This window comes from Vicia villosa, linkage group LG7 (genome assembly GCF_029867415.1).
Source record: "Vicia villosa cultivar HV-30 ecotype Madison, WI linkage group LG7, Vvil1.0, whole genome shotgun sequence".
In the NCBI taxonomy this organism is placed as follows: domain Eukaryota; kingdom Viridiplantae; phylum Streptophyta; class Magnoliopsida; order Fabales; family Fabaceae; genus Vicia; species Vicia villosa.
Genome location: NC_081186.1, coordinates 125311404 through 125322567, shown reverse-complemented (window position 1 = coordinate 125322567; position 11164 = coordinate 125311404). Strand labels below are relative to the sequence as shown.

The window sequence follows — 11164 nt, the reverse complement described above, 5'->3', positions numbered from 1 at the left end:
ACAATCCAGGTCGACCTAAAATAATGAAATTTACATACCTCACTGTTTGGTCGACTCACATAACAACTAGGTCGACCTAAACTGAAGAAAACTCTTCAGAACGTGTTTTAACAGAATTCTGGTCGACCTAAACCTTCCATAGGTCGACCTAACTGGGAAGAATTTCATCCAGGTTTAATCCAGCTCTTTTAGGTCGACCTAAGCACTACAAGAGGTCGACCTATTTGATCAAAAAGGGCAAAATTGTTGATCTGCTATGCTCAAACTGACCAGCTCTCATATATATTATCAAATGTTCATTATTGAAGGTTCAACACCAACAACTGAAAGATACACAAAGGCTTCTCATCTTCGATCATCGACACAACTCCAACACAACTACACACAATCATTTTTGCGTCGAGGGTTTGCGTTCAAGATCGATAACGTCCATGGAACGGAATTGAAGATTCCTAGTGGGTGAAGATTTGTGGGGTTTTTGGTGAATAAAATCTGAGGGTTTTGTCCTCCAAGATTGGTGAATTTTGGGGGTTTTTATCAAGAGGCTTCATCAAGGATCCAGCTGAGTGTGAAGATTGAAGAACAAGTGTTCAAGCAATTCAAGACACTGCAGAAAGGGATCAAAGTGAAGCTCTTGGAAGACCTTAATCTGGCTCAAGATTAAGGGGGAAGAAGATTCAAAGGATCGACAAATTTGGTTTATTGTTTATCGCTTTGTTATCTTCTTTGTATAAACTGCTTTCAACATTAATGGAAGATTTCCCAATTTCAGTTTGGAATTGGGGGCAGACGTAGTCGTAGCGAGGACGATCGACGAACTGCCTAAACAAATATCGTGTTCTTGTCGCTTTTATCTTTTCATTTATGTTCTGTTCGTATTTGGTTATAATTGCAAATTGATAAACGATTAAAGTGTTAAAATTGTGAATTAAGAACTTGCATAAACATCACAATTCACCACACATTGAATCACCATCAATTTGAACATTATCACCAAGTGTTTGTCTTTTTGCTTCTTCCATTATCACTGCATTGCAAACCAAGGTTTAACAAATCAGAAGTTAATTGATTTTCTTCAGTGTAACGAATTGATTCGATAACCTATCCTTTCATTGTTAATCCCAATTGTTTCGTGGTTTTATCACATATACAACCCTTGCAATAGCGGTCCGGAATAGACGCAAGTCGATTCAGAACCGCTTTCGCTTAAGTTTGAAATAATTTCGGAAAAACTCTGAGAGATCTATTCATCCCCCCTCTAGATCCTTAAGCCTAGCGTCTAACATTAGATACCTTCTCTTTCACTTTAACTCTTCCATTTGTAAGCCTAATTTTAACGTCACCATACCGAGCCTTCAGCACTTTAAACCACAATTCTCCGTTCTCCCCCAAAATTCGTCACTTCCACTTACTCAATAAAGCGGTATTAAAACTTCAATCCTTCTTAAGCCGAGACCTCCGTTTTCAATAGGGAGACAAACCTCTTTCCATCCTACCCAGTGAATACACCAGTTTTCTTTTGTCCCACCCCACAAGAAATTGCTCTGGAATTTATCAATCTCCTTCACAATTTTCCTAGGCGCTTTGTAGAAAGAAAGTGTGAAAATTGCAAGGCTACCCAAGACCGACTTTCGAAGCGTAATTCTACCACTGATACTAGTAACTTTCCTTTCCAACCAGACAGTTCTTCTTTATATTAAGCAAAAGGGGTCTCCAAGTTGACATACTTCTCGGGTTGGATCCAATAGGAATCCCTAGAAACAAAAATTCATTTCCCTCCCTCCGACAAGAAAGAAAATTGGTAGCAACATCTAAGAAATTATCGTTAATATTAAAGAGGAACTAAACACACACTACTAAAGTCTATAAATACAATTATAAAATGGAAATTAAAATTTGAAACAATCAAAATCCTTAATTATCGAAAGGAATTCCTAGATTGAAGGAGAAAATACAACTCAATGAAAGTTGTTTGGACTGGGATAAATCTGGTGAAGAGATGAACCTAAGAATAAAAAATTATTATGGGCTCACCCTATTATGTTGAGAGAAATGCATTATATGTTGCATTGAGAAAACATTCAATAACAAAGCATAATTCTAAAGTAAAAACTTTATGATTCATATAATTTAGACACAATACTCAATTCTCAAGTTTTCACATAAACTACAAATTTATACTTATATAATTAACTTATATACACAATGACGTAGTTTAAACTTATCCAAATCATTCATCTTAGATGGAATCCATTGCCAAATAAATCAAAAAAAATTATTGATTCAATATTAAGTAGGAAAATAGTTTCAAAGACCACAATTTCCACCAGGTCCCCCAAACATCATAACATGTTGCAATATATCATCAACATAACCATAATAAGTGGCATTATAACAATCAGGGTTATCAGCATACACTCTAACACTATCCTTAAGCGGGATATGATCATCTCTGAATCTATCCTTATAATAAAGCTTTGAAATATAGCTTGAATGGCGAGGATTTCCATCTGGAATGTGTCCAGAACCCATTTGAGGACTTGTCTCACCAACAAAAACCTTTGTATGACCGTCCAACCCGCTCTCATTGCAAAATTCAATTTATTAGAAAATAATGCTGCTGGAAAATATCCAACATCCATATCTTGTGTTCTTAGCCACCAGTTTTTAGTATTAGGATCCTGAATCACAAAAAGTAAATAAAAGTATTATCATTATAATGAGTTGTTAGTCTGGAAATTCTATCTTAACTAGCACAGGTTGATATTTTTAAGTTGGACATTATCACTAGAATTCAATCTCTAATATTGATGATTTTGTGTGTATGAATTTCTAGTGATTATGAACACTTTATTTACCATACCTGTGTAATGTTGAGGCTCATGGAATATTGTGCTCCATCATAAGTTGATACATTCTTGATTGGTGCACCAATAAAAATCTGTTGGCTAGTTTGCACAAAACCAGGACATAGCATATTGGTGCAGCCTGTGTGTTGAATGCTATTATCCTGCATTTATTAATTAAAATAATCTTCATATTCAAATTATTAAAATATATAAAATATAATCTAATTGAAATACACAGACAATATAAAAAAATTAAATGCCAAAACTAGAGATTAAATCCTGACTCAGAGGTTTCGAAACCGATATATAAAATAAATATATGTATTTCTTACCCATGATATGAAAAAATGAGTTAGGTTATCTCCTGACATACCTGGATATACCTGTCACCAATGTGGAAGAGATTAGAAATTTTATAATTAATATATTTTAATTTATAAATATTAAACTTAAAAAAAACCTACCATCCTGCATGTATAACCCCATAGTTAGGCATGGAACTATTAATTACACCAGTGGAAAGCCATATATAAGCCGAACTCATCTGGTCGTCCCCAACAGGTGGATTGTATACATCAAGAGTTCCCACAATTCCAAAGAAAATTCTATGTTTCATAACCAATCCTGCAAACAAAAAAATCAATGAAAATTCACTATAGCTATTATATCTTAGTCGTTCATGTTTTCATAAAATATTTAGAAAAAGTTTTCAATTAGTCCATATTTCGGTAGATAAAATATATAAGTTCGCAAAAATATTTGATATATTAAGATTTTAAAGATTCTCATACTCTTTTAAATTTATTGGAATGAAATATCTCTTATACTTTATTTAATAGAATATTTTTATAAAAAATAAAGAATCATATAACGAAGAACATACGTGACTGCCGCGATCAAACTGAGCGAGAGTACCAAAATTATTAGCCTGAATAAGATCTTCTTTGGTTGTTCTCTGAACTGGAATTGTTCCTTTAGGACATGAATCCTTCTCATTAAGTCCAATTCTTAAATATCTTGTTGATCTATCACGTTTCATAGCTTCATATTCTGTATCTTGGAAACTAGATTTTAGCTGCAATTAAACCAAATAATAACAATAAAAATATCAAACAACACATTTTTTATATAAAATTATGGCCATAGAAATTAATATAAAAAAATTAACATAAAATAACTATTAAATTAATTTCATTGAGGATGAAGCACCTGTATCTGTATCTTATGATTCTTTAGTTGAGGATGGTCAAAAGCTAATTGTTTATTAATATCAATACAATCAACTATTCTTCCATAATCTGTCTGCAGAAACCTTTACCAATTACAAATAATATATAAAATTATAAAAATAAAAATGAAATAATATCAGATGAAACATTGATATAAAATATTTTAAAATAAATAATACTTGAATAGTTTTGATAGGAGGTTTGTTGATGGCTTTCAAATGTTCCTCCAAAGCCAAATCTTCAATTTTAGATAAATTTGGCATTGATCCATATACTTCATAGTTCTTGGTTGCTATACACAAGCAAATTAACAAGATAATGATCATTTTTTCACTAACGAAAAGTAACTGATGGATCTGATTTTTCTTTATCTTTTTTACTTTAGGATCAAATATATAACGAATTTTTTGAGGCATTGTTTAATGGGAGATGATATTATTTTTAATAAACTTAGTAAAATTCCATCTCTAAGTATTTTTTTAAAGATTCATATTTGATCGACACAAATTAATATAATATTGATGGAGAGAATATAAATTTTTTATGAAATTTTTCCCTTTCCAAAATTTTCCATTTACCATACTACAAATTAATTTATTTACATTTTAATAAATATTTGTTTAATAAAATACTTTTAAAAATTAAAAATGTTTTTCTTTGAAAAATTGTTATTATTGGGTATAATCAAATAATTAAATTTCTATAAATAATAGGATAAAATTATATAACATTTTTATTATTTTTATTAATTAAGAAAATAGGGATATGTGGTCAATTGAAGAAAAGTATTAAGGTATAGTTTTAATTTTTATGACAAAAAAGTAAATGTGTATGTATAAAAACATCTATTAATAATGAATGACTATAACCCTCTATTAAGGAAAAGAAGGATGTGTTTGGTTAGCTACAATTTGGTGTTTATGGAGCACATGGAATGGTATCATTTTTAGAGAGGAAGATTGGAGTGTTTTGGATATCGTTAAAAACGTTGCTTTGGAGGTGGTCGTTCACCTGGGAATATTACACATACCAATTGTAATTTTTACTGTATCCGGACCCGGGCTCGGAGGCGACGGCACCGTGGCCCCAGGGCTTCACCTGGGAATATTACACATACCAATTGTAATTTTTACTGTATCCGGACCCGGGCTCGGAGGCGACGGCACCGTGGCCCCAGGGCATTTTTGACGCCAGCCGGGATCGAACCCGGGTACTAGTCGGTTCTGTATCCGGACCCGGGCTCGGAGGCGACGGCACCGTGGCCCCAGGGCATTTTGACGCCAGCCGGGATCGAACCCGGGTACTAGTCGGTTCCGTCCCTTTTTAGAGAAAGCTCATTTGCCAACTGAGCCAACCCTTTGAGGTTAGTTAATATTTGTTATTTGTTATTGATATAAATCAGTGTAGTTATAAAAAAGCATTTTGAAAATAATAGATACCAAATGGCTCAATTTCTTGTAATTTTTGGTAGCAAATTGATTCACTCTTCTATTTATCTACAAGTCAATTTATGAGCCTTTAAAAATTACTCTAAAATAGGCCCTTGCTATATTTTTAGTATAAAACTAAATTTTACAAAATATGGAGCCTTCAATGTCTCAATGTAGTTGAATCGGCTTTGAAATCTTCTATTTATTCAGTTTTTTACTTTTTTTTTTTATTCAATTTTTTCTCTCCTCTCTTTCTTCTTCTCTTATGTGTATCTTTGATGATAAAGATACTATTTTATTTGATTTTTGATGAGACAGAAAGAATGAGAAAAAAAATTTCTACGTTGCTTTCCAAAGTGCCTATTTTATAGACATTTTATTCTAGCATTCTTAACTCATTCGCAATAGTCGTGTCACAGTATCATGAAGAGATGGAAGAAGGAATTAAATTTTATTTTGAATTTTAAAATAAAAATCCTGTTGGTTTAATTATCCATAAATCCAAATAATCATCACATTAAGGCATCTTTCATTCAAAGTCAAACTTTTAATGACATGAGTCGTATTTAATGAATTAATAAACTAGTCCAATAGTCTCCTACTTTACTCATGTGTCAATTTGATGTTTCAATCTTATACCATAATTTTGTATCATTCAATGAAAGCACCAAGTCATTAGGTTTAATGAACTGAAGTGATTGCATCATGACGGTCACAAATTATTCATCAACTTGATTCCTTCCATGCATCATGAGTCAACACTACTAAAAAAAACACTTTTTACCTCGGTTGCAAAAGCGATTTCACCTTCGGTTTCTTAGGCGAGTAACAAAGAGCATCATAAAAATTTGTCACTTTTCCCCTTGGGTAAAGTTCCACCGAGGGGAAAAGTGTACTGGTAATGGGTTCGATCCCCAGCAACAACATTTTTTGTATTTTCAAAACTGGGTAACTTGTTACCTTGGTTAGAAATAATACCCGAGGTAAAATAGTCTGTTTACATTATTTTTGTTTTAATGTGTTTTTTCATTTCAATCTGCAAATGATCAAATTTGTTGACAAATTTTGAGTCATTATCATCATCAACAACAACAACAATAACAACAATAAAAATAAATTGAATCGTTGAACATTAAATCATTACAACAACAACAAGATCCAAAAAATCTTTAAACAATAAATTTCAAAAACAACTACAACAACAACAAAAAATAAACAAAATTAATAGAATCTTAAATATTTAATATGAACTACGGTAACATTAAACATTTTACTTGACACAACATCAACAACTAATATTACTCAGTTACATCCATACTTTCCTAATTAACATTAAACATTTTTTACAAGCAATTATAAGAGAGGTGATTACATTAATTAACCAACCTTAAAACCTTTTCCTACTGTTGCAATCAATCCCAGAGGATGGTGTTGTATTTTATTATGTTGCTTTCATTATCATTGTTTTCATTATATTAAGTTTGCATTTCAATACTTTGCATCTAAGATGGATCGTTAAGGCATTCACGTCTGATTGGTTGATGACGGTTTAACACGGATCACTGATGTTTCATATGGATTGATGAGTTTGTAATATCTTGAATGTTGTTATTATATAAATGGATGGAAAAGTTTTATTACTTGTTTTTTCATCAAATTAGATAAAAGTTTCCGTCTCAGTTTCTAAATTAACTAAGGTAATATGTCATACATAATAAATAAAAATAAAATAAAATACTTTTCTCTTAAGTTTCCAGCTCAACCGAAGTAATATGTCATAAACAAAAATAAAATACAAAATAAAATAAAAGGTGCTAAAATGCATTTTCTAGGATTCATATGGTTGTCCCTAGAATATGTTTCCCCTCGGTTGCCAGCTCAACCGACATTGTAGGTCATAAACAAAAAATATAAAAAAATTAAAATTTTCTAAAATGTAAATGTTGGGATTCAAAGACATGTTTCCAAGATACTTTCCCCTCGGTTGTTAGCTCAACCGAGGGATTAGATAATTCTTTTTTTTTTAAATAAATAAAATGTGGTGCAACATTGGTTTACACCTCGATTGTTTTTGGTTGGGGTATAAGTTTTGTCATATAATATTATTTTAGTAGTAGTGCAATACAATTCAAAAAACTTTAAGAAATACAATAATGTGTCTTTCATATCTCTTCAAAGAAACCCTTGTCATCTCATATTAACATAAAATATATAACATAATATAGATAGAAAAACTCATCAAAAACATAAACTTAGTCGAATTCACAAGTGTCATACAATAAAAACATTAACTTATACATGTTTACATACCAATTATATTATAATGTTAACAACGAATTTTACATAATGATCATTCTTTCTACATAGTGAACAAATATCTTGGACGGTAAATCTTTAGTTAACATATCCATTATCATCAAATCTGCACCAATGTGTTAAAATGACACTTTTTGTTTCCGCACTTCTTCTTTCACTATTAAGTACTTTAATTCCATATGTTTAGTATCTTTAGAATACTTATCATTTTGGAAGAAGAAGACAACTGCAAAATTATTATAATATATTTTTAGCAACCTAGCTATACTGTCGACAATACCAAGCCCTAAAATGAAGTTCTGCAGCCACAATGATTAAATTATGGCCTCACAGCATGCCACAAGTTTTGTCTCCATAGTAGAAGTAGCCATGATAGATTGCTTTCTACTCTTTCATGATATTGCTCCTCTAGCCAAAAGAAAACAACCCAAATATGGATTTTCTAGAGTCCATACATCCTGCAAAGTCTGATTCCAAACAGCCAGCCACTTCAAGGTGATCCAATCTTCTATACGTGACATGTAACTTTTAGTGCCTTGCACCTAAGAACCTTCTTTGCAGCTCTTTTGTGATCCATTCCAAGAATACTTGATTTTGACCCAACATACAAACGAAAAAAATAATATCTGGTGAGGCACATGTTTGAACTTACATCAAACTCCTAACCATGCATAGGGAACAAACTTCATTCCTTTTTGTTCCACTTCATTCTCGGGACATTGTATTTGACTAAACTTATCCTCTTTCTGAATATGAACTATCCTTACAAAGCATTTATTCATTTTGAATCTCTCTAATATTTTATTTATACCCTTTCTAAGACAATCCCAACAATCATTATGATCTATTATGGAATATTTCTATTCCTATCACATATGATGCTTCACCCATATCTTTCATTTTAAACTTATTAGAGAGAAACTTATTTACATCATGTAACAAACCAACATTATTGGCAGTGAGTAAAATACATTACTACCTAAAAGTGATACCACAATGGTTGGAAAAGGGATACCACAACGTCTGATCAAACGTTTTGAGGTAAGGGGTGGTTGTATGTATGTTGGTTTTCAAAATGGGCGTGTGACCGTGTTTATAAGTTAGGTAGCACACTACATATCACAATGGTTATACTAAATAACTATTGTGATATATATTTATGTCATGGGCTCGAAACCTAACAACAACAATATATTTGGAATATAAGTAACATTTCACCATGGTTGCAGAAGATAACCATTGTGGTGTGTACCCTAAGTTTATTATAAAATATGTGGATTGATTGTTTTTCCCTACACCTCATTAAACATATACAACCATTAAAATTGATGTTGAAGATAATAATTTGAAAAATTATATTATTCTTGAAAAGCAATTTATATGGACCATTGTTTTTCAAATTCCATGCATTTCGTAATTCATCTCTTGCTTTTTAACACATTAATTTTGGTTCAATTCCCCCAAGTTCTTCATAGCAACAGTTCATTCCTAGTTTATTTTGAAAAGCATCAACATGTTGACTAATTCCGAATCATAATCATCGCTATCATCATCATTATTTTAATCGACGATGAAGAATATTATGATGACAACGATGAAAACGATTCAATTTCTCAACAAATTTGATGTTTTACAATATAAATTTAAAGAGAACATACAATTTCTTTAAAGAAGCTAGGACAATAAACCAAGTTCTATGTGTTATAGAGTGATGAATTACGAGATGCATGTAACTCGAAAAACATTGAATGATCTAAGTTTGTTTTCTAATATAACATAATTTTCAAATTATTATTTTTTAAATCAATTTAAATGAATGCATGTACAATGAAGGTTTAGAATCTACAAGAAATCTTCATACATTATAATAAACTCAACAACATACATCAACATTTATCAAGGAAACAACAACAACATACCTTTTATTGAAAGGATTCGTGGAATAATTTGAAGTTGATCTACTTTGTGTTGCTATGAAGAAAAATTTAATACGAATGAAGCTTCCAGAATAGCTTCATACTTCTTATATTGTTTCTCCATAGCAACACAAACTATTTACGAACCATACCCATAATATGCGCTCTCTTGAACCAGATTTCAAAATATAAATAACTTTCAGAATATATGTTAACTTATTTTAAAAATATTAACTAACATTAACAACATCTTAACATAATCGGAAACATAACCCAAAAGAGAAGTAAATCATGCCAAGTTAAAAAAATATCTTTTTTAATAAGAACTAGTGTCATACATGCATATATAAAAAATGTAAGAAAGCTAATGGAGAAGATTACCTTTTAGTTTGAAGATGGTTATCAGGACGAGTTCCTTACATTGGAAGGGAGAGATGTTAGAGTTTTGTTTTGAGAAAAAAAAAGTAAGAAAACATATCAATAACATAGAAGAAAGCTTATGAAGAAGAAGACAAAAGAGAAAGCGGATGAACTCGGAGGTGGAGAAAAACACAAGAAAGGGGAGGGTTTGAATTTGGTTTTTTTAATAATTTTCTCTTTCTTTGGTTTCTTGCACGAAAGCTTAGGAAGCTCATATTTATCATAAGCTTAGTGTTTTTCAGAAGCATTAAGCTTTCTTCAAAACTTTATTCCTATTATCTTCTGGCTAAATGATATCCAAGTAAAATAAATAGAAGCAAAAAACACACGATATATCCTGGTTCACTTGAGAAATTCTCAAGCTAGTCCAGTCCATCCTTCCAAGGTGATTTTGCCTTGAAATCAAGGTCTTAATCCACTATAATCAAACAGATTACAATTGCATGGCCAACTGCCGATGACTAAACTGCACGGGAAACCGCCGGTAACTCACAATACAATGCACAAGCTACCCGTAAGTGACTGACCTTACATAAGCTACCCACAAGTGACTAACCACAACGAAATGAACCGTTCAGTGATCTCAATAGATATAACGTTCATTTACCTCATTAGAGTCCTGACCTTCACTCGGTCTTCTACGAGGATTTTCATAATGACTCACTGCCATTGTCTTCTTGAGCTTCTGATCTTCACTCGATCTCTCAAGGGATCATCAACATACAGCTGATAAGATTTGTGTTTACATAATTGCTTCTATTAAGCAGATTACACAATTAATTTAAGCACATATTATTTAACATAATTCTGAGCAACAACTCTTATGTTAAAACAATTTACATGAAGAATTCTAGAACTAAAACACAATCTGAGCAACAACTCTTGTGTTCATTACATTGTTCTACAAAGATGTATATAATTATATGTTGGATAACATCTTATAGTGTTCTTCATTCTTCATCCTCTTTGTTTAGCAAGTTATGAGCAACAACTCCTTGCTTATT

The 11164-nt window shown here is 31.6% G+C and overlaps 1 protein-coding gene across 1 annotated transcript; it reads right to left on the bottom strand.

Moving 5' to 3' along the window:
- Positions 1-2307: 2307 nt before the first annotated feature.
- On the bottom strand, positions 2308-10830 carry LOC131620150 (protein neprosin-like). The gene is made up of 10 exons (XM_058891165.1): positions 10768-10830; positions 5125-5176; positions 4258-4370; positions 4059-4151; positions 3765-3924; positions 3314-3473; positions 3223-3232; positions 2864-3010; positions 2560-2681; positions 2308-2458 (listed from the first exon to the last, which is right to left on the bottom strand). The coding sequence occupies exons 1-10, from the start codon at positions 10828-10830 to the stop codon at positions 2308-2310; spliced, it is 1071 nt and encodes a 356-aa protein (XP_058747148.1).
- Between the last annotated feature and the right edge of the window lie 334 nt (positions 10831-11164).